At 45.4% G+C, this 26,439-nt stretch overlaps 3 protein-coding genes across 9 annotated transcripts in view; 1 reads left to right on the top strand and 2 right to left on the bottom strand.

Annotated features, from left to right (window-relative positions):
- The first annotated feature begins 26 nt into the window (after positions 1-26).
- IL17RE (interleukin 17 receptor E) overlaps positions 27-26,439 on the top strand; it is a 58,324-nt gene continuing 31,911 nt past the window's right edge. For 4 of the 5 annotated variants that reach the window (XM_040492035.1, XM_040492033.1, XM_040492034.1 and 1 more), the window contains exons 1-3: positions 27-2,153; positions 9,865-10,099; positions 10,495-10,579. In XM_040492035.1, coding sequence (XP_040347969.1) covers positions 10,557-10,579 — 23 coding nt within the window. In that variant the 5' untranslated portion in view covers positions 27-2,153; positions 9,865-10,099; positions 10,495-10,556. Of the gene's footprint in view, positions 2,154-9,080; positions 9,209-9,864; positions 10,100-10,494; positions 10,580-26,439 lie in introns of those variants that run through there. The other variant, XM_040492032.1, reaches the window with a different exon arrangement.
- RPUSD3 (RNA pseudouridine synthase D3) lies at positions 2,148-8,985 on the bottom strand. Of its 3 annotated transcripts, XM_040492053.1 has the most exons (9): positions 8,846-8,985; positions 8,383-8,522; positions 7,470-7,514; positions 7,233-7,332; positions 6,398-6,505; positions 6,232-6,316; positions 5,883-6,006; positions 3,392-3,531; positions 2,148-2,582 (listed from the first exon to the last, which is right to left on the bottom strand). In XM_040492053.1, the coding sequence occupies exons 1-9, from the start codon at positions 8,968-8,970 to the stop codon at positions 2,391-2,393; spliced, it is 1,059 nt and encodes a 352-aa protein (XP_040347987.1). In that variant the 5' UTR covers positions 8,971-8,985; the 3' UTR covers positions 2,148-2,390. The 3 variants fall into 3 exon arrangements, with proteins under 3 accessions (XP_040347987.1, XP_040347988.1, XP_040347989.1); XM_040492054.1 differs by lacking the exon at positions 7,470-7,514; XM_040492055.1 differs by lacking the exon at positions 3,392-3,531 and having other exon boundaries at positions 2,465-2,582.
- CIDEC (cell death inducing DFFA like effector c) lies at positions 13,523-25,921 on the bottom strand. The gene is made up of 6 exons (XM_040492061.1): positions 25,828-25,921; positions 24,436-24,513; positions 23,378-23,537; positions 17,658-17,816; positions 17,365-17,552; positions 13,523-14,109 (listed from the first exon to the last, which is right to left on the bottom strand). The coding sequence occupies exons 2-6, from the start codon at positions 24,486-24,488 to the stop codon at positions 13,947-13,949; spliced, it is 723 nt and encodes a 240-aa protein (XP_040347995.1). The 5' UTR covers positions 24,489-24,513; positions 25,828-25,921; the 3' UTR covers positions 13,523-13,946.

The following is a 26,439-nucleotide window of genomic DNA, read 5'->3' as shown; positions in this document are numbered from 1 at the left end:
GAAGACAGCCTTCCAAGACTCCTGTCCTTGATCAGTGCATACCAGGGTCTAGGGAGCATGGGGGATGTGAGGCTACAGAAGCCCTTGCTTTGATCCTCACTGCCCCTATCCTGGATGCAGTGCCAAATAAAAAGGAGCAAGTGAAGTATCCTGGGCTTGGCTCCATTCCTATTGGAGGTTGAAGAGAGGGTAGGCTAAGGCCCTGTACCCCAAGGTCCAGAGTGAGAGCTACAGGCCATCAGCAACCTTCCACAAAGCAAGGGCCAGAATTGCCTCACTAGCGACAGATATGGGGCTTCCTATTCGGGGACTCCCTGACATCTCTGACCTTTGGATGGGAGGATAAGCCTCATTTTATAGATGAGGAAACTTATAGATGAGTCTGAATGAGAGACATGGCTTGCCCAAGATCATATGGCAGTGAGAAAACTAGGACACACTGCCAGACTGCTCACCACTGGGAGATACCCAGTCTCCAAGCCCAGGGTAGAAGCTGGGCTAGCAGCAGAGTGACATCTAAGGGTGTTAGATTTATAACGTAAGATGAAAGAAGGATGAACCTTGCCTAAACCCAGCCCTTCTCCAGAGGGAGTGGGTCTGTCCCTTCCTTAGCAAGGGGCCATGGTTGCCTAAAAAGGAAATATCAGTAGTATTTTAGTATTTCTTAGTTGTAGTGGGTTGAATGGTAGTCTTCCCTACACCCAAAGATATATCTGCTAGGAAACTGTGAATAACTTTATTTGGAAAAAAAGTCTTTGTCAATGTGATTAAGTTAAAGATCTTGAGATGAGAGTACTCTGGATTATCCAAGTGGGCCCTAAATCCAATGACAAGTGTCTTTATAAGAGTCAGAAGACACAGACACTGGAAGGCCGTATGAAGATGGAGGCAGGCTGGTGTGATACAACCACAAGTCAAGGCTTGGAGCCACCAGAAGCTGAAAGAGGAAAGGAAGGATTCACCCCTAGAGGCGTCAGAGGGCACAGCCCTGTTGACAACTTGATTTCAGACTGGCCTCCAGACAGATCTATGACAAAATTGATTTCTGTTGTTTTAAGCCACTCAGGTGTGGTAATTTGTTATAGCAGTCCTAGGAAACTAACAAGACTAGTCAAGTGGAGATACATATACTCTGATCCAGCAACTCTTGCATAAACGAACCAGGAAATGCATACAAGTGAGTTTACACCACTGTCGTGCCAATAGCCGAATGACCTGTCTGTTAACAGTAGAATGGATAGACTGGTGTGGCCATGCAGTGGAATTCAAACCCACACCATACATCACAGATGCATTTCACAGCGTGGAACAAGAACAAATCACAAAAGAACATACACAGCATGACTCCATTTATGGAAACACCAAAGTCAGGCAAAACGAAGTGTATTGTTTAGGGATGCATATGTATGTGGAAAACCTTAACAAGACAAACAAGGGAAACTTCCATGTCAGGCTAGGGTTTCCAACCTAGGATGAACAATAGAACCCCTTGGGGAACTTAAAAGATTGATGCCAGGATCTCCGGCCCAGACTGCTTAAATTGGTATCTTTGGGGTGCAGAATCACAGGGAGGGTACAGCGCATTTTTAAAGCTTCCTGAGAGGGAGGAGGAGGGGGTTCTACTGTGGGACCAGGGTTGAGAACTACTGCCCTAATAAGGAATAAGAGGCATGTTTCTGTTTTGTGCCCTGAGTGGTGGTTATATGGGTGTCACTTTGTAATTCTTTAAATCCCAGAGATGTTTATGTACTCGTTGTATGTTTGATATATTTCAGTTTTTTACTATAAAAGATCTGAGATCTTCATTTCAATATGAAGTCCCCAGAGTAGTCAGATTCATAGGGACAAAGGAGAATGGGGGCTACTAGCGGATGGGAAATCAGTGTTTAATGGGGCAGAGCTTCAGTTCTGTAAGATGATGTGATTGCACAACAGTGTAAATGTACCTAATGCCACTGAACTGTTCACTTAAAAATGGTTAAAATGGTAAATTTTGCTATGTGTATGTTATCACAATTAAAAAAAACAAACATTTCCTCCCAGCTAGAATTAGGACAGAAACAGCCAAATAAAAAGACCACATATTGAACTCAGCAGAAAGCGTGCTCCATGATACTCACTTTCTTAGCAAATCTTCAAAACCATACTATGAGGTAGGTACTTTTATTAATGCACGTCCAAAGAGATGAAGTCATTTGCCTAACACCATGCAGCAGGTGGCCTAGGCAGGCTTTGATCTTAGGTGTGTCCGAATGCAGAGCCCAGGATCTTAAAGCGAGGCCTTACTGCATGTTGAGTACTGACCTCATTCTCCTCAGGCCTCATCGTAGGTTCATCTCCCACCCCATCCCCACTGCTTTCCAGCAGAAACAAAAGGAACAGAAGGAGCATTATTGTTGGTGGAGCCCCAAGCACTGTAGGGTCCTGGAGAAATAAGAGGGCAAGGGTGCCAGAAGCTTCATGGGGGCCTCCCCGGGCCTCATGCCTGGAAGATGGAGACAATGCAGGTGGAGATGCAAGGGCAGTTGGGCAGCCTGGGAGGGGGTCAGGCAGAGGCGTCTGAGGAGGGCGTCATCCGGGACCTGGGGTGGGAGAGGCATGTCAGCATTCAGCCAGGTTAAGTTCCAACAGCTCTAACCAAAATGTGAGTAAGGCAAAGATTTCCTCCCTTTCTCCCCCGCTCCATGTCCATAATTTGTTACTCACTTCCTCTACACACACACACACACACACACACAATCATGCTATGGCAGAGACTGGGTAGGGTTCACTAAATCAGTTTCCACCTGTGCACACAGGTAAACATTTCTGAGTCCCTCTTGCAGTTTGGTGAGGCCATATGATAGTTTTAGCCAATGGAACAGGAGTGCAAGCATATGCCACTTCCAGACTTGGCCCACGAACACCTCCCACGTGAACCCGCACTGTCCTGTCTCCCTTCATCTGGCTGCATAGCAATGGCCTGGGTCCTGAGTGACTGCTTGGAGTAAAGCTCACCCACCTCACCCCCATTAATTATCTTTAATGTGGAGGGAAATTACTGTGCTAAGACTCTGGCACTTTGGGGTTACTCCGTTAAAGCAGATAGTTACCCTAACACATGCACACATACACCACTACTTTTACCCCTTATACCAAAGAGACCCAAAGGACAGCTGACTTAGAAGGGCCTTGAGAAACTGGCCCTTCAATAAGTTAAATTTCCTTATTGAACAGATGGGTGGCAGAATGAGGCCCAAGAGAGGGGATGTTACTTGCTCAGGGCCACACAGCAAGATAGGGCTACAGATAGCCTTGGAAGCCAAGAGGGCTACCTCAGTCCCAAATTTCATAGCTAATGTCTGAAGGTGCTGCCCACCCCCTGAAATGGCAGGTAGGTAGGCTTGGGTACCTGTCTTTGGGGCTTGGTGCTCTCTGCTGGCAGTAGAAAGCGCTGACCCAGGACAGTGCCCACACGGGCAGAGTATGTGTGATCCCCGAGCACAGGGCAGAGCTGTAGTACCATGTGTACCTGGAGCTGACTGGGGAACACTGGGGGACAGGAGAGAGATGACAGGGTGGGCAGCTGCTCTATCTGCCCCACCCAGGTTCATCACTCCCCCTTTCCTCTGGGAAAACAACACCACTCCGCTCCCATTCCCAGATCATGTGGTTTCAGTGACGTCAATGCTACTGCCCCTACCTCCAGAGCAGGGTGAAAGACCAGGTCAGGACAGTCCTATCAATCCACCTGGCCTGTGGGATTCGCTTGTGAAGAGATACAACCCTGAATTTACTGCTGAAGCTACTGGAAACAAGGAATGCTCTTTCCTGTGAGGGTGCTAAACTGGTGGGGTGCAGGTCAGGAGCTGCTGGAGCCCTGGCCATCTCTACCTTCACCACAGGATAGCCTGTGGGAGAAAGAAGCCAACATGCCCGAGGCAAGAAGAAATGGAGAAACAGCTTCCAGAGGACGTCCTCTGAGCCTCTTGATCCAGGAACACCTAAACTTAAGTTGTATGAACCAGTACATTCCCTGTTTTTGGCTGACACCAATTTGAACAAGTTTTTGGGAAACTGACAACCAAAAGTACCTTGACAAATACAGAATTGGGGGGCTGTGTGCTAGGCATGGTACAAAATGCTTTACTTATGTAAACTTATTTAATCCTCATGACAGCCCTATAAAGCAGATCCTATCATCATTCCCATCTTACACATAGGAAAACTGAAGCTCAAAGAGAAGTGACTTGCCTACCACCATAAGCTAGGATTCAAACCCAGGAGCTATACTCTGCTTCCATGTCCGGCAATATGGTGGACTGGATAATCTAAAAACCCTTTTGCTGGGTGCCTGGGTGGTTCAGTTAGTTAAGCATCCAACTCTTGATTTCGGCTCAGGTCATGATCTCACAGTTCATGGGTTCAAGCCCCATATATGACAGTGCAGAGCCTGCTTGGGATTCTCTCTCTGCCCCTCTCACACTCTCTCTCTCAAAACCAAATAAACTTAAAAAAAAGTTTAAAAACCCTCTTGCTATAAACCACCTAGAAACACCAGAAAAATAGAACAATCATCCTTTTAAATATGCATCTGGGCATATAGGAAAGTAAGATCCCAAGACCAAAACCAGGGGAAAACAAATCCAGAGCACACAGAGCCAACGTTTCACCTATTCTAGGGATACTGCCAATCTTGAGTATCCAGGGCCCTTGGGGTTAAGTAGCTACCCAGGGGCCAGGGGTGAGGCCTTAGTACCCAAATGAAATACTAGAGGGGCTACATCTCCAGTGATGGGGTGGACTAGGAGCAAAAGCCAGTCAACGGTAGATAAGTGGGGAATGAGAAAGTTTCCCCTGAGAATTCACAACCATGAGCCTGCTCTCACACAGGTGTGGGGCTCAAATTAACACTACTTGAGTGATCTGTGAACTTCCAACGGAGACAATATTTAGAGAGATCCTGAACTAGTGACAGCCCTGGGGCATTTGACAGAAGCAAAGGCAGAACCTCTCCCGAGAGGCTTATCTACAGTGAGGCAACAAAAGACTTCCAAAGATAAAGGCCTAGCTGAACTTGAATTCACAATCCTAAATCACAGAGCAATGAGAAAACCATTCACCAAGTATTAGAGTCAGCATCAAACATCACAGGATTAGACCCTCCAGAATCTTAGACAATGAAAATATAGAAATACAACATACAAATGTGTTTAACATGGTTAAAGACAAAAAATAACAATTGAGAAAAAAAAGATGCTATATATTTTTAAAGGCCATTTTTATTTGTAAAACAACCAAATAGAACTTCTAGAAGTGAAAAATACAGCCAATGGATAGGCTGAACTGGCAGATTAGATCCAATTGAAGAGAAAACTATTCACCTGGAAGACAGAGCTAAAGAAATTACCCAGAATGCAACAAGGATTAAGAAATGAAAAATATGAAAGAAAAGAGACCAAGCAAGGAGAATGAGAAGGTCAGACACATCTCTTAGGCATACAAAAGGAAGAGAATAGAGAAAATGCAAGAGGTGCAACACTGGAAGAGAGAAAGAACATTCCAGGATGGATGAAATATATTAATGTTCAGATTCAGGTGAATCCCAAGCAAGATAAATAAAACTAAACCCACATACCTATCAGACTTGGCATCGTGAAACCACAGAACACCAAAGACAAAGAAAAGATCCTGAGATCAGTATGAAAAAAATAAGATGAGCTACAAAGGAATGACCACCAGACTGACAGAAGTGCTACCTCCTCCAGATGGGCCTGATTACCTACCCCTGGGGTCCCACAGATGCTCCCCAGGCTTCCATTAACACCACCACCTTCTTTCCATCCCCCTTGCCTCCTCCAGCCAAATAGAGGTACGAAGGCTGGCTGGGGCTCCAGACCCACCTGTCAGTGGCTGCAGTTGGACCAAGGCACAGCCAGAGCCCATGGCCACCACATGGAAGTGGCTGAGGGTCCTCTTGACACCTTCTTGGAAGTCTTTTCGGGATGGGGACTTCACTGGAATTACCTGTGGTGTCAGCCCCCAAGAATGAACAAGCTTCACACACACCTGGCACCTAAGCCCAGACCCTCGCTGCTGCTAATAGACAGGGCCATAGTGTAAGTAGTAGTTACTTGCCTGTTTTAGGGGACAGGAGAGCCAGCCCCCTCCCCAAGTCTCTACCCTTGATTCCTCTGTAGGGATAATATATTTGGAGAGTCCCCTTCTGCTCCCTGCCAGACCATGACTCACAAGATCAACGCCATCAACGTGTTCCAGTTTCAAAGCTGCTTGGATCTTCCCCTCAGAAGTAGCTGGGATCCCATCAGTGACAGCACTAAGAAAGAGGCAGGAAGAGGTCACAGAGTGGCTTGCCAGGACCTCCCTACTGCCATGGGAGCCTCCCAGCACCACTCACCAGTAGTTGGCTGTGGGCCTCTGGGCTCTCCGTGAGTAGATGAAGAACTTTTGGAGGCGGCTGGCTGTCTGAGGACAACTGGAGAGGAGTACAAGCCCAGAGGTCTCTCTGGAGAAAGAGGATAAATCACAAAATTGAAGTCCCTTGGGCTCACCCCCAAAAAAGGGAGCATGCTTGGGAAGGCACACTGGCCTGCTTAAGGCAAAGCAATCACACCAGAACTATAACTCAAGACCTCCTCCTGAGAAACAAGAAAGACTTTCTCATGTTTGATACTAAGACTACATAATTTAATGTGCTCATTTTGCCCTGGTCCCCAAGGAGCTCAGAGCCAAATGTCATAACAATTACCCCCACTGCTGAATGTCTACAATGTGCCAGGCATTACAGTAGGAATTCTGTGTATAATAGCTCATAAATAATTAAATTCCCCACAAGCCTACGAGTTTGTGGAATTTCAGAAATATTTCATCCAAGTACCGGCTCTAGTTGATAGCGGTTTTAGAGGAAAGAATATCATGGGTCAACGAGCAATGCCTGCCATGATTATGGTATTGGAGAAGTGACTGCACGCTGAGCATAGGTATGATTAGCTCTATTTTATTATTAAGGGAACTGAGGCTCAGTGAGTTTTCATGCTTTGCCTGTGATCACAGTTTGTGCGTATGGATTTGAACCCAGATCTGTTCACTTCCTCCTTTTCCTTGCATCCTTCCTCTGTGCTCCCAAACCAGCCTGTGGAAAATGTCTCGACCTACTCCCAAGCAAGTGTTCCCTCACCCAAGATGGATACCTGTCCTCCTACATTCCTATCACCGCCCCCACCATCACTTACTTCCCAGATGCTTGCACAACCTGGAGCTCCTGATCCCCAAGCCCCAGGGACTGGCTCAGCTCTGGCAGCACTGAGAACAATGTCAACTCTCCTGGTTTTCCTGGGGGGACAAAAAAGGAAAAGTACAAGTTGCTCTCAGAGGCCTTTGGCTTTATCCCACTGACCCGTTCTCTTCAGTATCCCCTCCCTCAGAACCTTCAAACCCTCTTTCACTACATCCCCATCCCCTGCCCGTACCTGTCACTGGTAGACCCGGTGGCTTATTCAATGTCACTAGAGGTCCTAAAACATATATTACATGAGCATGAGCAACACAAAAGCAGCAGTTAGAGTTTATAAAGTACTTTCTCAATTCATCTTATCTTGTGACCCCACTACAACTCTCAGACCTGAGTTATCAACTACACCCTAAACTGAACTTCTTTCTGTCCTTCGCATATGCTAAGCTAGTTGCCACCTTAGGCTTTTATACTTGCTGTCCCAGATTTTCACATGTCTGACTCTTTCATATCATCTCGGCTCAAATGTTGCCACCACAGAGAGGCCTGACTCCCCAACCTAATGTCTGCCACATGGTCATAATACCCTGTTTTATTCATAGCATTGATCACTAGTAAGTACTTTGTTCACTTATTTCCTGATGAATCCATTTCTGCCACTAAAATATTAGCTCCCTGGGAGCAGGAACCATATTTATCTTGTTCAGCACTGCATACCTGTGCCTAGAACAGTGCCTGGAACAAAGCCTCTACTCAATAAACAATTGAGAGAATTAACAAATCACTGAATGGAGACTGAGGCTCAGAGAAATTATTTTCCTACAGCCACACAGTAAGCTGATTACAGAGCCTCGATCTGACTCCAAAGCCTGTGTTTTGTCCATCGGTAAACAATTTCTTATGGCAATTCCTATTACCAAGTGCCTACTATGTTGAAGACTCTCTAGTTATTTGCACCCTCTCACCCCCATCCCCACGATGCTGAGGCTCAGACAGATTATGAGGCCTGTTCCAGGTCATACCACCAGTGGGAGGCAACACGAGGATATGACCCCAAAGACTTTAGCAGGGAGCCCTGTCAGCCCCTAGAAGGCTCTGAGCAGCAGGCTCCCCTCCAGAGTCTGTGTGCAGCTGCCCCTCCCACCCCTCACCTTTCTGGTCCACTACTGCAGCCCTCAGCACATCAACCAGCTCCTCCCGACTGAGGTTCTCTAGCTGCAGCAGCCCCGGGAATGGCTGGCCCCCCAGGGGCCTCGACCGTTTGCTGGAGCCTCGGGGTCGCAGCCGATGTCTGAAAAAGGTAGAGTACGCAGTAGGAAGGATCACTCGTTTCCTGAGAGGTATCCATTCTTATCTCCCCACACCTTATATACTGCCACCTCCTACAAATGCCTCAGAATGCCTGGGGTGAGCTTCCCGCAAGTTCAGGCACATCTGGCCCCATTTTACAGAGGAGGAAACTGAAACTCAGAGAAACCAAGTGAGTAGTTTAGGGTCGGTCACACAATAGTGGCGGGATTAGAACCTATGCCTACCGAAGTCCAGATACCACACACACTTTACCCCGGCCCCACCGTCCCACCCACACGAAGGGGCGGGAGAAGGGGTAATCACCCGGCTTCGGTGCCAAAGCCTGGGGCCTTGGGCACTGCGTGGACCCCTGGCCGCCGCCGCCATACACCCCAGATCCGGCCCAAAACACTGCAGCCACCCATCTCCCGAGCAAGGACAATGCGCATGTGTGGAGAAGGGCCGACCCGCTCTCCCACAGCGTACTGATTGGTCAGAATGCCTGTCAATACAACTAGCGAGCCGGCTGGCTCAGAGGCGTGAGAAGGCGGAGCTTTGCCTTCCTGCAGGCAGAAAATATTTTACTCCCAGTCTATGCTTTTGAGGAAACTGAGGCACAGAGCAGCTAAGGAATTTACTCGCGATCACAGGACTTGTCTTAGGACAAAACAGGAACGAAAGATTAAGGTACTCTGTCTGATTACCATTCCAATTCATAGGAGCTTCTGACTTCAAAAAACCACCTGTGGGGCGCCTGGCTGGCCCAGTAGGTAGAGCATAGGATTTTTGATCCCCACTTTGGGTGTGGAGATTAATTAAAATTAAAATCTTTTTTTTAATGTCTTTTTTTTTTTTTTTTTTTTTTTTGAGAGAGAGAGAGAGAAGAGCGCAAGCGGAGGAGGGACACAGAGAGAGAGGGAGACACAGCATCTGAAGCTGGCTCCAGGCTGTCAGCCCAGAGCCCGATGCGGGGCCCAAACTCGTGTACTGAGAGATCATGACCTGAGCCCAAGTCCAAGTCCAGTGTTTAACCGACTGAGCCACACAGGCACCCCTAAATTAAAATCTTAAAACAAAATACGACTGTGCCCAATTTTGTAAGGCAAATTGAGGGGGGAAAAAAGTCCCCTTTGGTCCAGTAAGCCTGCTTGGAAGAACAGCCTGGTGCATAATCAATCCAAAAGAAGAAAAGGGCCTGAGGGAGAATGAGATTCACTACAGCATTATTTATCAAAACAAATCTCAAAACTGAAGACATAAATTGTCCTATGATTAGCTCTGTAGGGGACATAAATCTAATATATCACCAATTCAACATTTTTTTAACACTAACTCTATACCAGGCCCTGGCATCTCTGAGCTGGAATCAGGAATCAACAAGGCAAGCCCTGACAACAAGAAGTTCACCCCGTGGACACAGATCACAGCACACACAGCACACCACAGCCCACCTTGCTAAACCCTGTGCAGATGCTGAGAGAGTAAAAGGAGAGGAGCTGAGTGAAATCAGAGAGCAAGTTCCAGCATGTGTGGTGACAGAAGGGTTGTGAAGAACTAGAAATGCACCAGGAGGAACAGGTACTGGGAAGAAGGGAGGCAGAGGCAGGGAACAACGGGAGAAATGAGATGTTAAGTGAAAAACAAAGAACATGGGTTTTGTCCTATAATTACACCTATACAAAACTTACATGCAGCTTGTGTATTGTTTATTTACTAAAAAAACTGTAACTTTCAATTCATTGTTCAGGAAAAGACTGAACATCAACAGAGGAGTGGCTAAGTCAGTTGTAGCATATCCATACTATGCAGCCATTGATTAAGGAATGTGTATGTCTGTATCTGCTTATGTGAATCGGTTTCCAAAATATATTAAAGCAAAAAAGGAAAAGGGAGGACAAGTGTGACTAGAATATGCATATGTGTGTGTGATTCATATATATGTATTACATTTTATGCCTTTACATTTGTGAAAGGACACACAAAAACGAGATGGTGTTTGCTTCTGGAGAAGGAATCAGGGGTGAGAAGACGAATAATGATTTTACCCTTTGGAATCGTGTAAGTTTTTTTAATCTTGTTGATATGTTTTGCTGGTTTAAAAATCTAAGCCAGATATGAAAGACTGTATGATTCGTAAAATGTTTTAAATGCCAGCCAGGTGCCCCCCCACAAATAATTTTAAGTAAAATTAGGTAGATGGGGAGCACCTAGGTGTCTCAGTCAGTTAAGCATCTGTCTGTTGATCTCAGCTCAGGTCTCAATCTCAGGGTTGTGAGTTCGAGCCCCATGCTGGGCTCCAGGGTAGACATGAAGGCTACTTAAAAAAAAAAAAAGAGGGGTGCCTGGGTGGCTCAGTCGGTTAAGCGTCCGACTTCAGCCAGGTCACGATCTCGCGGTCCGTGAGTTCGAGCCCCGCGTCAGGCTCTGGGCTGATGGCTCAGAGCCTGGAGCCTGTTTCCGATTCTGTGTCTCTCTCTCTCTCTGCCCCTCCCCCGTTCATGCTCTGTCTCTCTCTGTCCCAAAAATAAATAAACGTTGAAAAAAGAAAAAATAAAAACACAGGGCACCTGGGTGGCTCAGTTGGGTGAGCGTCTGATTTCGGCTCAGGTCATGATCTTGCAGTTGTGAGTTCGAGCCCAGTGTCGGGCTCTGTGGTGACAGCTCAGAGCCTGGAGCCTGCTTCAGATTCTGTGTCTCCTTCTCTCTCTGCCGATCCACCGCTTGTGCTCTGTCTCTCTCTCTCTCAAAAATAAATAAATACATGTAAAAAAAATTAAAAAAAAGAAAACAGTAGAAATGAATTTTTTTTAAAGGCTATATGATTCTACTTACATGACATTTTAGAAAAGGAGGCAAGCTATATTGGCAGAAAAGAGTCAAGGGTGGGGTGAGTAGAGGTTGGGAAGTAGAGCATAAGGGAACTTTTTGGCATGCTAGAAATGGTGGTTACATAACAGTATGAATTTGCCAAAACTAAAAAACAAACAAACCCAAACTTAATTGTCTATACCTTAAAAGGGGAAAATTCATTTTATGTAAATTATACCTCAAGAAACTTATCTTTTTATTTTTAATTCAAAGATTTGAATAATCACTTTTTGAATAGATGTACCCGAATAGAGACAGAACTGACAAGACATTTGGCAAGAGTGCAAGTGGTTTTTATCTTGTTTTGGGCTCAGACAGTACTGTGCTTTGTCATAAGGCCCCACAGCATTTTAAAAACCCTCTTCTGAAAGGCCTCCTGTGCTTTCATAATAAGTACCAGCTTGAGCAAAAGTGGAAAGACTAAGGCCCAGGGGCTGGTACACGGTGTGCCTTAACTGCAACAGACCTCTCCTCCACTGAGGGCACTTGGCCATGGGAGAGGCCGTTTCCCCAGTTGGACTGGCCTCAGGCTCTCTGAGGTCCCGTGCTCTCTGGAATTTTTCTTTCATATACACTAGCCTCATCAAAGACTGCCCTCTCCTGTTCACTGCCCACAGCTGGTATGACTCCATTAGTCTCCAGGTTCCTGGAGGAAAAGGAAGAACCTAATATTCCCTGAGCTGAGAGGGCTCAATGCCAAGAGACTGTGGTCAGTCACTCAAAACTTACTTGTGAAACTCTGAGTCTTAGGAGGAGGAAAGATTGGACACATTCCAAACTTCTGCCACCCTTAGCCCAACTCGGCTTATGACTAACTTCACCAGAGGGGCAGATAGCTTACTTAAAAAAAAATTAAAAAAAGATTAAAAAAAAAAAAAAGGACACTTGGCTGGCTCAATCAGTAGAGCATGCAACTCTTGATATCAGGGTTGTGAGTTCAAGCCCCAGATTGGGCATTAGGTGTAGCGTTTACTTAAAAACTAAATAGGGGTGCCTGGGTGGCTCAGTCGGTTAAGTGTCCGACTTCGGCTCAGGTGTTGATCTCACGGTTTGTGAGTTCGAGCCCCGCATTGGGCTCTGTGCTGACAGCTCAGAGCCTGGAGCCTGCTTCAGATTCTGTGTCTCCCTCTCTCTCTGTCCTTTCCCCACTCTTACTCTGTCTCTCTCAAAAATAAACATTAGAAAAAATGTTTTTAATTAAATACATAAATACATTAATGTTAAAAAAAGAAGAAAAGAAGAGGGGCAAGTTGGTCGTAGCCTCTGCATGTGCTTGTATGAACATGGTGCCTCCACATGGAAAGGCCTACCCTGCAGAGCCAGGACAGCACTGAGCCAGGCCTCTAGCCATAAATGCAAGAGCAGGAAAGCCCAGAATAGAAACTATTTTCCTGTTAGCTCTGCACCCCTCCCACACATGGCTGCAGGTTTGGATCAGCTGCCAGCAATAACTCTCCAGACTCTAGCTTTGGCAACACAGGCCTTTATACTTAATAAACCCATCTAGGCTTTATATTCAGGGTCATAAATGACACATTTTTGAATGTGAGAGTCATAGACTAAAGCATAGTCACCTGCAAACTTTGCCTTTCATGCTTATCTTGTTTGAGTTGCCCTATTATGGAAAAATGCCAGCTCACACTGATGAGAAACTAATATTTTTTGTGGCTACAGAAAAGCTTATTTTGAAATCCTGAAGTTGACAGTGCTGAACATGAAAGGTAAACTATCTGGCAAGCTACGGAGAGCGTTGATGGAGGGTTCTGGTACAGCCTGATAAGTATGTTCCCACCTAAACACTTAAAAGGGTATAATAAAATGTAATACTGAGAAATTAGAAGAGTGCCTTAGTCCCACCCTGTCGACACTCAAAGCCCTTCTGATAAGCAGATTTATTCTGGAAACTGTCCTTTACTGTTTTGGTTATGTGGTCTGTTCAAGTCTCTGATGAAGCAGACATTAGTTCCAGAATCAATTGCAATTCTTTTTTTTTTTTTTTGGCAGAAAAAGTCCTGTACCTATAACCCCACATTTTGAAGAATGGTTTGACAGTAGATTCCTCTCCTCCCTTAGACCTTTCCAACCTTCCAGGCAGAACCCCACCCTCACCCCCAAAGAACACAGGCAAAGATGTATTAGCATAAATAATTTAATGCAAACTCTCTAGTAACATACACTAGTGGACTTGACAGTTCACTCAGGAGTATCAGGGCTGAGGGACCAGGAAGTGGGGAGCGCGATGGAAGTAGAGCATGTGAAAACAGGTAGCTGAGGGGCAGACCTCATGCTAGCCTGCTGGTGACCCGTCTTGGTCAGCTAAACTACCCTGGACAGGAAGTAGCTGGGCCAGGCTAAGAACACTCAGTTCTCCTTTCCCGGCCTATCCCAGATTTCTGACCTTTTCCCTTGGGAAGCCTTCTTCATTCGAGGTCCTGGGAGGTGAGGAAGGTGTGGCAAGATAAGAAGCTGCCTAACTGGGTTTGTAGGTGCTACTAGCTGAGCATGGGGGCCCCCCATCTAGTCCTTCTCTGGGGAATGCCTCTAAGGACTTGGGTCTTCACTGCAGCATCTTCAGACAGGATGGGATGAGCGATGGGGCCTTGCCCTCAGGGGGCTGCCCTCCCTCTGTGGCATCCAGGAACTGCTGCATATAACACGATGTGCCAAGCAGCACATGGCCTGTGGCCTGCATGCTGAAGAGGGCCCAACGAAGAGCTTCCCTGGGTGGAAGAAAAAGGCACTAGAGTCAAAACACAAAGAAAACCCCTCCCTACAGCCTCTAAATGCTGCCTCCATAATTTCATAAATTGTAGAGTGATGTGTCAACAGGAACAGATGCTGCCTTCCCTTCGCAAATGGGAAAGGGTCTACAGACACTGCCTGCAATCATGCCTTAACTGAGATGTCCGTCACCTCCCTATTTTCTCATGGAAAATTCACCCTCATTTAATAAGACCTTTAATTTTTGTAATACTGCTTTAGGCCAGCCAGATTAATCTCCATCCCATGGCTCTGTCCTTCATGACCTCTGTTCTAGACTCTGAGACCTTTCCAAGTCATGTGTAGTCTAGCTAATGTTCAGAGCGCTGGACATGAAGATCTTCATGCTTGGTATTGCAATGTAATGAGAACAGAACTTGAGTCAAATAGGCCAGAGTTCTAATCCAGTCTTATCAGCTGTGTGAAGGTTGGCAAACTGCTATAGTTCTGAGCTTCTGCTTCCCCAACCATAAAATAAGATCATACTATTTTGATCCCTCACAGCGTTCTGAGGTTGAAATAACCTAAGTCACTTAATGTGGAGCCTAATAGGTAGATGAGTAGGGTAAACGTGGGGTCAAGAGTAGCTGGTGGAATGCTTGACTACTTCAACCAAGTTCTTGTCCAAATCTATTTAAAAGAGATAGACGAGGAAGAGTCACTAGGGGTGTTTAGTCCTAGGGGAGATCAGGGAGGGGAAAACAAAAGGAAAATAAAGACTTTCTGGCTGGTATTAAAACTTACAAACTGTTAACCTTCATTCAATAAATGAACTTATGGTTAAGGTATAGGGAGACAAAGATGATCAGAACTCTAAACATCTACACATGAAAATTCTTTAAAATGTTAGGGGCGCCTGGGTGGCTCAGTCAGTTGAGCGTCCGACTTCGGCTCAGGTCACGATCTCGCGGTCCGGGAGTTCGAGCCCCGCGTCAGGCTCTGGGCTGATGGCTCAGAGCCTGGAGCCTGTTTCCGATTCTGTGTCTCCCTCTCTCTCTGCCCCTCCCCCGTTCATGCTCTGTCTCTCTCTGTCTCAAAAATAAATAAATGTTAAAAAAAAAATTAAAAAAAAATGTTAAAGGCTATACCTGAGAAGTATACCCATTTCTCAAATTAGAGTACTAAGGCTTAAAACCAGCTGTCCAGCCATAAATAGGAGGGAAATTCTGACACAGACTACCACATGGATGGACCTTGAAAACATTATGCTCAGTGAAAGAAACCAGTCACAAAAGAGCAAGTACTGTGTAAGATCTCTAGACTAGGCAACTTAACAAGATAGAAAGTAGAACCCCCCCGCCACACACACACACAAAAGAAAAAGAAAGTAGAACACAGGTTACCAGGGGCTGGGGGAAGGAGGAGTGGAAAGTTGGTGTTTAATGGGGACAGAGTTTCATTTTGGGATGATGAAAAAGTTCTGGAAATTGATAGTGGTAACCGTTGCACAACATTGTGAATGTACTTAATGCCACTGAATTGTACACTTTAAACCAGTTACGATGGTAAATTTTATGTTACATATATTTTAAAACGGAACAACAAAAATAAAACTATTATTAAAAAAATAAAATAAATATAAAACTATTATTAAAAAAATAATAAAAAGCTGACACCATTAAGTCACCACACCTACTTCAGCTTGTTTTGTTTTTTTGGGTTCAGGTCTGAGAGTCTTACTTCCCCTAAATGCACTGAATTTAAAGGCTGAAGCTTCTATTCTAGGTTTTGAAATCTGCAAACTACCGGCAGCAAGCCCAGATCAAGATGGGGCATGATATGGTGTAGGAGGAATATGGGATTTCTAGCCACAGAACTAGGCTCAGAGCACCTGTCACTGAATGTCATCTCTGGCAAGGCTTCAGGTCCCTCATCTGCAGACTGGATATGCACAGAATTAACTCAGAAAGCCAAAAGGTCTAGTGTGCTCTAGCTACGTGTGTTCTGACAGAGCTCTGGGGACCCTGAGCAGGATTTCTCAGAAGGCCTCTAAGAACAAGGATCATATGCGTTATCATTCATTCAAATTACTGCTATGTGCTGGCATTCATCAAGGTACTGGGGGCAACAATGGAGCTTGTTCTGACATCTTGTTTATATCTGGGTCTTAAGCTTACCACATAGGGCCAGGCACACAGTGTGTGCTCAGTAGATGCTAAATGAAGCAATTGGGGAGGACTAGAATCTGTCAGAAGAAACTCGCAAGAAGCCATGCTCTGCTACTCCCTAGCTTTGTGGCTTTGGCATCGTTGGATGCCTCTGCATCAGTGGCTGCATCCGCCCGATGGGGTAAGAATTCATTAGAACACCAGTGGAGCAGCTGAAATTGGGAAACATCACCCTAACAGTACTTGTACCCTAACAGTATTTGTCTTATGATTTAACATATTCTCATGCTTCCCATGTTACTTGATTAGACTTCCACAGTAAAGTAGAAAGTTTGAAAGAAGTTCATTCATCAATACAAATGAGTATTGTCCACAGACTTGCAAGTTAATTCCATCTATGGAAGAACAGTTATTTCATCCCTCCCACCCCCATAGAAAAATCCAGTTTTGTATCTGTGAATTTATCTGTCTTGATGGAGCTGTGTATATTGAATTCTCCTTTGAACTGATTGTAACTTCTTCCTGGTTCTCCCCTTAATTAAAGAGTTCAATAAAATCTTTGACATGTGTTCACTTTTTAAAAACCAATTAGAAGACTACTTAGGAAAACTTACTATTTTAGGTGAAAAAATAAGTTGTTATGGTGGAAGGTAATTAGAAAAATAATGTAGGGGCGCCTGGGTGGTGCAGTCGGTTAAGCGTCCGACTTCAGCCAGGTCACGATCTCGCGGTCCGTGAGTTCGAGCCCTGTGTCAGGCTCTGGGCTGATGGCTCAGAGCCTGGAGCCTGTTTCCGATTCTGTGTCTCCCTCTCTCTCTGCCCCTCCCCCGTTCATGCTCTGTCTCTCTGTCTCAAAAATAAATAAACATTAAAAAAAATTTTTTATAGAAAAATAATGTATCCCAGTTCCACCTGGAGGAGATATGTGTATCCCTTTGGCATCTGCTAAAGCACCAGTTCAGCCATAAAGTTCTAGAATATGCTGCCATGCTTTGTCAGCATCAACACTAGTCCAAGGCCCTAGAAAGCTGAGGTCCATGTGAACAGAGAGGGACTCTCTCATTGATGAATACCCACCCTATCCCCAGCTAATCCCAATTCACTCACTTCATGATGCGTTTGGCCCGGTAGCAGTGCAGGTCATAGGAAAGGGAGTAGGTGCCGTACAGAGTGGCCTTCACATTCAGGCAACCAATGAAGTCCTGTGGGTTCATCTTGTATAGGTCAAAGGTTACACGGGCCACATCAATCTTCTTGCCGGGCTTACGGGAGAGGGAGAGTTGGTACCTAGTGCTCTGTATCAAGAGAAGCCTGTGGTTGGCAACCTACCCCCCACACCCCAAAAAAGGACTTCTCCCAGACTCCCAATGTTCTCCCTACCACACAGGTGGGAACCTCACCTTCTCTGATGGGGGCTGCCATTTCTGCCCCTTCTGGAGGACCATGAACACTGTGTCATCCCCCAGGGCTTGGAAATACTCTTCTGTCTCAACAATTGTACCATCTTCCTCCAGCACCAGGAAGAAGGGCTTGTCTGCCAGCATCAGGGTGTCCCGGACCTGGAGAATAAGATCAGTGATGTTTCTGCCATCCCCATACAGCCACAGAGCATGAGGAAAATCCATATTACATCATCTCAGCTGCCAGGGAAAGAGCAAGTGGATAAGGATCTATGGGAAAAAGGCCTGGAATCCAGGCTCTTGCTGTGGGAATCACAATCCAAAGATTCTGTATTATGGTCCTTCTTGGTACCTGGCTTCATGGTTATGTTCTGGAACAGTGCTGTCCAAAAAAATATAATGGGAATCACATATGTAACTTTTTATTGAGAATATAATATAATATAATATAATATACATGAATATAATTCATGTATCATAAATTTCACCTTTAAAAATTTTTTTAATATTTATTTTTAAGAGAGAGAGAGAGAGAAACAAAGGGCGAGCAGGGGAGGGGCAGACAGAGAGGGAAACACAGAATCCAAAGCAGTCTCCAGGCTCTGAGCTGTCAGCACAGAGTCCAATGTGGGGCTTGAACCCATGAACTGCAAGATCATGACCTGAGCCTAAGTCAGACACTTAACTGACTGAGCCACACCGGTGCCCAAAATTCACCCTTTTAAAGTATACAATTAATGGGGTGCTTGGGTGGCTCAGTCGGCTAAGCCTCAGAATCTTGGTTTCAGCTGGGGTCCTGATCTTGTGGTTTGTGGTTTCAAGCCCCACATCAGGCTCTGTGCTGATGGTGTGGAGCCTGCTTGGGATTCTCTCTCTCTCCCTCTCTCTCTGCTTCTCCCCCGCTCATGCTCTCTCTCTCAAAATAATAAATGAGTAAACTTAAAAAGTATACAATTCATTGTGTTTTAGAATATTCACCAAGTTGTACAACCATCACTACTATCTGATTTCAGAACATTTTCATCACCCCAAAAGAAACCCAGTACCCATTAGCAGTCATTCCCCATCCCCCAGCCCATGACAACCTCTACTGTCTGTCTCTATGGATTTGCCTATTCTGGACATTTCATATAAATGGAATCATATATAATATGTGGTCTTTTTAGACTAGCTTCTTTTCCTCAGTATGTTTTCAAGGTTCATCTATGTTGTAACATGATTCATTTCTTTTTCTGGCCAAATTATATTCTACTATATAGGTATATCTCATTTTTAATCCATTCATCAGTTAACATAGACATTTGGGTTGTTTCCATTTTTTGAGTATTATGAATACTGCTGTTATGAGTATTCATGTACAGGTTTGCAAGTGAACATATGTTTTCAGTTTTCCTGGGTATATACCTAGGACTGGAAATGCTGAGTCACACAATTAACTGTATGTTTAACTTTTTGAGGAGCTGCAAAACTATTTTCCAAAGCAGCTATATCAGTTTATATTCCCACTAGCAATGTGTGAAGATTCCAATTTCTTCACATCTTCATTGGTACTTGTTATTGTCTGTCCTTTATTTATTTATTTAATGTTTATTTATTTTTGAGAGAGAGAGAGAGTATGAGCAGGGGAGGGGCAGAGAGAGAGGGAGTGTCTGTCCATTATTTTAGCCATTCTAGTGGGTATGAAGCAGATTTGATTTGAATTTCCCTAATGACTAATGATGTTGGACATCTTTTCATATGTCATTAGCCATTTATATATTATCTTTAATTTTTTAATGTTTATATTTGAGAGAGAGAGAGAGGAGAGGTAGAGAGAGAGGATCCCAAAAAGGCTCTGTGCTGTCAGTGCAGAGCCTGACATGAGGCTCTAACTCACGAATTGTGAGATCATGACCTGAGCTGAAATCAAGAGTCAGACGCTTAACTGACTGAGCCACCCATGTGCCCCATTTATATATTTTCTCAGAGAAAAGTCTATTCCATTTTTTTTGGCCAATTTTTTTATTAAAAATTTTTAACGTTTATTTATTATTGAGAGAGCATGAACATGGGAGGGGCAGAAAGAGGGGGAGACACAGAATTCGAAACAGGCTCCGGGCTCTGAGCCATCAGCACAGAGCCCAACGCGGGGCTTGAACTCACAAACCGCAAGATCATGACCTGAGCCTAAGTTGGATGCTTTACCAACTGAGCCACCCAGGCACCCTGTTTTTTTGGCCAATTTTTAATTGGGTTATCTTTTTATTGTTGAGTTATAGAAGTTCTTTATGTATTCTTGATATTAGATCCTTATCATATATGAGATTTGCAAATATTTTCTCCCATTCTGTAGGTTGTCTTTTAATTTTGTTAATAACACGTATTGATACATGGAAGTGTTTAATGTTGATGAAGATTGATTTTTTTCCTCTGATTGCTTGTGCTTCGATGCCTTATCTAAGAAACCAGTCATGAAGACTTACACCTGTTTAGTTCTAAGAGTTTTATAGTTTTAACTCTTTGATACATTTTGACTTAATTTTGTTCATGGCATGAAGTAGGGATGCAACTTCATTATTTTGCATGTGGATATTCCATTGTCCTAGCACTATTTATTGAAAAGACTATTCTTTCTTCTGTCAAAAAATCAATTGTCCATTGATACATGGGCTTATTTCTGGAGTTTCAATTCCATTCTATTGATTTGTATGTATTATGAGCTCCCAAATTCACATATTGAAATCCTAAGTCGCAGTACCTCAGAATCTGGCTGTCTTTGTAGATAGAGTCTTTAAAGAGGTAATTAAAGTGATGTCATTAAGATGGGCCCTAACCCAATATTACTGGTATTCTTATAAGAAGGGGAGTTTAGGATACAGAGACATACTCAGAGAAAGACCATGTAAACATGAAGGCAGCCATCTATAAGTCAAGAACAGAGGCCTTAGAATAAACCAACCCTGACAGCACCTTGATCTCAGACTTCCAGCCTCCAGATTTGAAAGAAAATAAATTTCTGTTAAGTATCAGTCTGTGATACTTTGCTATGGAAGCCCTAGAAAACTAATAGAGTGTCTTTCCTTATGTCAATACCACAGAGTTGATTACTGTAGCTTTGTAGTAAGTTTTGGAATCAGGAAGTGTGAGTCTTTCAAGTTTGTCTTTTTCCAAGATTGTTTTAGCTATTTTGGTTCTGGCTCATAGAAATAATTCTATGTAAATTTTAGGATAAGCTTGTCAATATCTGTAAAAAGAGTAGCTGGAATTTGATGGGGATTGCACTGAATCTGCAGATCAATTTGGGAAGTATTGCCATCTTAACATTAAGTCTTCTGTGAGATCCTGACCTGAGCCGAAATCAAGATTGGACGCTCAAATGACTGAGACACCCAGGTGCCCCTTTGGAAGATTTTTTAAAATTAATTTTGAGGGGCACCTGGGTGGCTCAGTCGGCTGAGTGTCTGAATCTTGATTTCGGCTCCAGTCATGATCTCACAGTTCATGAGTTTGAACCCCTCATCCGGCTCTCTGCTGTCAGCGCTGAGCCTGCTTTGGATGCTCTATCCCCCTCTTTCTCTGCCCCTCCTCTCTCTCTCTCAAAAATAAATAAACATTAAAAAAATAATAGTAATAAATTAAAAATCTTTCAAAGGCTTATTGTTATCTTTTAATTTTTTTTTCCAACGTTTATTTATTTTTGGGACAGAGAGAGACAGAGCATGAACGGGGGAGGGGCAGAGAGAGAGGGAGACACAGAATCGGAAACAGGCTCCAGGCTCTGAGCCATCAGCCCAGAGGCCGACGCAGGGCTTGAACTCACGGACCGCGAGATCGTGACCTGGCTGAAGTCAGACGCTTAACCGACTGCGCCACCCAGGCACCCCTTGTTATCTTTTAAAATGAAATCCCTCTGTTCTTTTCCATGGCCAATAAGGGACTTATACTCTGGTCACTGCCAACCATATCACCTTACCCTCTTTCCCTCACTCTCTGCTCCTTTCTTTGTATTGCCAAACTTGGAAAAGCAGTCCAGATAGGCTGATGTCCTCCCTGCTCCATTAGTAAGATTCACTTCTGACCTGTGTTCCATCTTGGAAAGATGGACCCTCACTCTTGTTTCTCCTTGCATCCTTTGGAGTTAGGATTCTGACTTGGGGTCCCCAAACTCAGTGGCTATAAGACTCTCCTGAAACAACTGCTTAAAATGACAACTCCTCAGCTTCACTCATGACCTAATCAGTCCCAGGGCGTGCATTCTGGGAAGCCATGTGTGACAAGTCCATTTTAGCACAGGAAGTGGTCCCCAGCCCTCAGGTGAAAAAACACTACCAAGTCTAGACTCAAGTGTGAAAAAGTCCTTTTGATTCAGGGCATAAAAAATTGGTGTGTCACAGCCACAAGCCTCACAAGAGAGGGGAGATTGGCTCCCATGAAGAAGAACAGACCTAATTCACAGAAACAGGGGAGAGACTCCAGAATAGAGGCTTAGGTAAGCTATGATTTCTATATGTTAAACAGACTGTAGTAATCAGAAGCCTAATCCAAATGTGTAATCTGTGCCAGGCAACTGGGACATCCCCTAGAGTGCATAAGCTAATGAGGCAGTGAGGCACAAGACTAATAAAGAGCAAGATTAGATGAGGCTATAGGAGAGGCTGGGGAGAAGTTATCCCCAGCCTAGTAGAGAGGGAACATGGAAACAGGGAAGGGTGTCATTCTTGGCGGCTGTTACTACCATCCACAAGAGCTGTGTGTCTTTTGTTTCCTGCTCTAGAAGCTTACCTGATCAATAGTTTGAAGATTCTTCCACAGCGGTTAACAAAGCCTGCCATGGAAAGCCAGTGTAGGAGATGGATGGAAGAACTGCCCTGGCTGAAGGGAGGAAATGGGGAAGAGAATCTCTAAAATCTTACCTATTTCCCCAACTTCCAGGCATGTGTACAATGGAAAAGAGAACCTAAAGGTCTTTCCAGTAAGAAAAATATGCCTCAGGGGTGCCTGGTGGCTCCAACTCTTGGTTTCAGCTCAGGTCATGATCTCACAGTTTGTGAGTTCGGCCCCATGTTGGGCTCTGCACTGACAGTGTGGAGTCTGCTTGGGATTTCTCTCTCCCTCCCTCTCTGCCCCTTGCCAGCTTGCACGCACTCTGTCTCAAAACGTAAATAAACATTAAAAAATAAAAAAAACGGGGCGCCTGGGTGGTGCAGTCGGTTAAGCATCCGACTTCAGCCAGGTCGCGATCTCGCGGTCCGTGAGTTCGAGCCCCGCGTCAGGCTCTGGGCTGATGGCTCAGAGCCCGGAGCCTGTTTCCAATTCTGTGTCTCCCTCTCTCTCTGCCCCTCCCCCGTTCATGCTCTGTCTCTCTCTGTCCCAAAAATAAATAAACGTTGAAAAAAAAATTTTTTTAAATAAAAAAAAAAAAAGAAAAATATGCTCTGAAAATGCCACTGATCTACTGTTGTAGATATAGGATGGCAATCCTATAGGTATTCTGCTGCAGTATACTGCCCTCCCCTTGTCACCAGACAGACATCATTAATCCATTGGACAGCACTCCAGGCAGGCACTACCAACTCGTTAGAGTGGGCATCAGAAAGGAAATCTTCTCACCATCTAACCTATGAACTCTATCCCTGCTGAAGTCCCAACTCATGACTCAGAGGACAGAGGAAGCCAGCAGGGCCAGCTCTCAGCCACAGTCCCAGTGGTTGGGCTGTGCTGAGGGTAGTCCTGTCCCTCACCTTGTGGAGGAGGTCCTTGAGACTGTGCGCCATGATGCCCTTCCGCACACTCCGGTCAGCAGTGCTTACTCTGCAGGGCCGGGCCTTGGGGGCCTCCAGGCTGGACTCGGTCAGTAGCTGCTGGGTCACCATTGAGGTGCAGGTGCTAACTGCCACATGCCTGCGGGCAATTTGGAGCATCAGAATGAGCAGCCTGCTGCCTCCCAGCCCTCACCCCTCTCAGGGAACTCACTCCCCTACCCCTGTAGGTTGAGCTCATCATATTCTTCTTCCTCTATCACCCACCAGGCTTGCTCTAAGACTTACCGGTATCACTAAAAGTCCTGTTAGATCAATGCATCTCAAACTTCAGTGATCATATTAAGTCCTCAGGAGACCTGATTCTGATTCAGGAGGTCCGGGTGGAAGCTGGGATTTTATATGTCTAATAAGTTTCGGAGTGGCATTGATGCTGTTGGTTGACACTGACCATGATGAGTAGCAAGGTGATAGGAGACCCATCCCACGTTCCCCAATACCAACTTTCCTGTCTTGGCCTCTTTCTTCCCACCCGTGAAGTGAAATGAAGTGGCAAAGCTGAGGTCAATGTAAGATAGTTTTGAATTCTGATATACATGACGTAGAACCAGAAGAGTAGAGGGGGAACCTTGGTTTTGGAGTCAGACCCAAGTTTGAATCTTGGTTCTACTACCCATTTGTTAAGTGATGAAGAGCACCCGTTCTGTGCCTCAGTGTCCCCATCTATTAATTTGGTGTAATAATCCCCACTTCCCAAAGTTGTGATGAGGTTTAAATGAGATCAAGAATGAAGGTCCAAGCACAGTGTCTACCTTTTTCTACTCAATATGTGGTAGCAGTGTGGGGAGAGGATACCAACCTTAAAGTCACCTGAGGGCTTGTCAAAAGTACAAAATCTGGGTCCTACTCCAGACCTCCTAAATCAATATCTACATTTTAACAAGATGCCCTGGTGACTTAGAAGCTTGTTGAAGTTTGAGAAGGTCTGCCTTATAGCTCACAGGTAGCTCCCCTTTGTTTCTACCCTTGGCTCTCCTCACCTGGAGAAGGACTTGGGGTAGAGAAGGCTGAGGGACTTCATGGCATATTCCATCCTTGTCACCTGGATAGTGTTGGGCCTGAGAACGAAATAGAAAAGCTAGTTAGGGTGGGAACAGAAGGTCCCTTTCATCATTCAACACAGTGCAGCCTCACCTCCATCCAGTGAACCTCCACTCTGGTCTCTCCTCTCAACTCACACATGCCTTCCCAGCCCTCCTGTCCAATCCCATGCTTGCCAACTGGAACCAAACTGGAAAGCCCCTCTGGACCCAGGCTCGGCCCCACTCGGCAGCTCCTCCTTTCTCCCCAGGACTACTCACTCCATGTTTCTCCGACCCTGGCTCTGGTCACACTGATCAGGGATCCCCAATTGGGTCTGAAGAGGCCCTATCTGGTTAGTTCCTGCCCCTGGGAGCAGAGTTCATGCTACGCTGGCAGGAGGTGAGTCACACCACCTCCGTCTTCTGGGGATTATTTCCTCACCTACAGTCCAGAGACCTCAGAGGCTAGGCTCACACAGGCCAGGCAGCCCAGTCTAAGCCCGCTCTCTCTTTCATGTGTCCTTGAACCCCTCCTGAGGCTTTCCATTGGCCAGAGGGATTTTCTGTGACGATGGATGATAGATGTGTTCTATATCCTTTCTCCCCAGTCCCAGAGCTGCGAGCTTCATGTGGCTATTGAGCACTGGAAATGTGGCCAGTACAAATGAGGAGCTAGATTTTTAACTTTAGTTGATGTTAACTAACTTAAATTGAAATAGCCACTGTGGCTTATAGCTACTGGCAACCAGACTGCACAGTAGAGATCCAGCTATCTGATAGCCCTGGGCTCACCTGACACTTTCTCTCCTAAACCTCTCTGCTTCAGCTCTTTCAAGCTCCAACTGTCTGTGGAGACAGCTCCCTCCACCTGCAACATGCTCCTTTGGCCCAGGGCTAAACATATGCAACCTTGAAACCCCAATTTCCCTATATTCCACTCTTTGGAAAGCCATTTTAGATGGCTCACACAGTCCCCTCTTCATCTTGCCCTTCCTACTTCCTAGTCAAGTGTGCCTCATTGTCTGTCTCTGCCTTACCCCCACTGATCCTTGGGTGACTCTCCCTGAGATGTTCTCCCTATTCCAAGCTCAGAGAGGGCCTGACACAGTGCAAGGGGCTTAAGGAGTGGTCATGGAACAAAGAGCCCCCTCCCCAGTCAGGTAAAATCAGTCATTCCTTCTGACAACTTGGGGATTCTCTAGGCCAGCCCTATCTGTGAACCCCCCAACTAGCACTACCCAAGTCCGTTTGCTTCAGCCTCACTCCTCACTCCCCGTCCAAAGCCAAACTCTGCCAAGTTCACTTCACCTGCTCTCCAGGAGCTGCCCCATCAAGACCGCAAAAACTTACCTCCCCCCTCACAGCTTCCTTACTTCCTTAAGACACTGCCTGGCCCAGCCCAGCCCTCCCTCCATTTTATTTCCAGGTCCCAGGGAAGCCCCTCCCCTGGCCTTCAGCCCCAGCTGGGGAAAAGAGCAGGGGAATGAGTGTGCAGTTCTTTCCCTTGGGATTTCGGGCCAGCCTAACTTCCAGAAAAGGCCCGAAAGGAGGGGAAAAGGCATGTTTTGTAAGCTGTGGGCCAGGCTCAGGACGTGATATCAGTCACAGAGGGCACAGAAAACAGGCAGATGTGAGTTGTGTTCCCAACTCCACTTGAGTTCACTGAGTGTAGACCAATTATCTCACTTCCGTGAACCCATTTCTCTCACCTGTACAACAGGGATAATCATTCCTGTGTTAGTGGATTGAGGTGAGGATTTGTGATAATAAAAGTAAAGGGCTTTGCAACAGAGACACATAATAGGTAGAAGTGAGTATTGGTGTTGTAATATTATTAATGAATAATAGTAGAGGGGTGCCTGGGTGGACAGTCAATTGAGTGTCCCACTTTGGCTGAGGTCATGATCTCATGGCTCATGAGTTCAAGCCCCGTATCTGGCTCATTGCTGTTAGCACAGAACC

This window comes from Herpailurus yagouaroundi, unplaced genomic scaffold (genome assembly GCF_014898765.1).
Source record: "Herpailurus yagouaroundi ecotype Mexico unplaced genomic scaffold, PumYag 183, whole genome shotgun sequence".
In the NCBI taxonomy this organism is placed as follows: domain Eukaryota; kingdom Metazoa; phylum Chordata; class Mammalia; order Carnivora; family Felidae; genus Herpailurus; species Herpailurus yagouaroundi.
The sequence above is the reverse complement of the archived record's forward strand: the minus strand, read 5'-3'. Positions and strand labels throughout refer to the sequence as shown.

Coding starts and splice junctions, on each gene's coding strand:
- RPUSD3 (XM_040492053.1), bottom strand. CDS start 8,970: ATGCGCATTGTCCTTGCTCGGGAGATGGGTGGCTGCAGTGTTTTGGGC. Junction 8,523..8,845: donor GGCTTTGGCACCGAAGCCGG/GTGATTACCCCT, acceptor TACCTTTTTCAG/ACATCGGCTGCGACCCCGAG. Junction 7,515..8,382: donor TGCAGTAGTGGACCAGAAAG/GTGAGGGGTGGG, acceptor TATATGTTTTAG/GACCTCTAGTGACATTGAAT.
- CIDEC (XM_040492061.1), bottom strand. CDS start 24,488: ATGGAATATGCCATGAAGTCCCTCAGCCTTCTCTACCCCAAGTCCTTC. Junction 23,538..24,435: donor TACCCCAAGTCCTTCTCCAG/GTGAGGAGAGCC, acceptor AATTGCCCGCAG/GCATGTGGCAGTTAGCACCT. Junction 14,110..17,364: donor CGGGCCAAACGCATCATGAA/GTGAGTGAATTG, acceptor TCTTCCACCCAG/GGAAGCTCTTCGTTGGGCCC.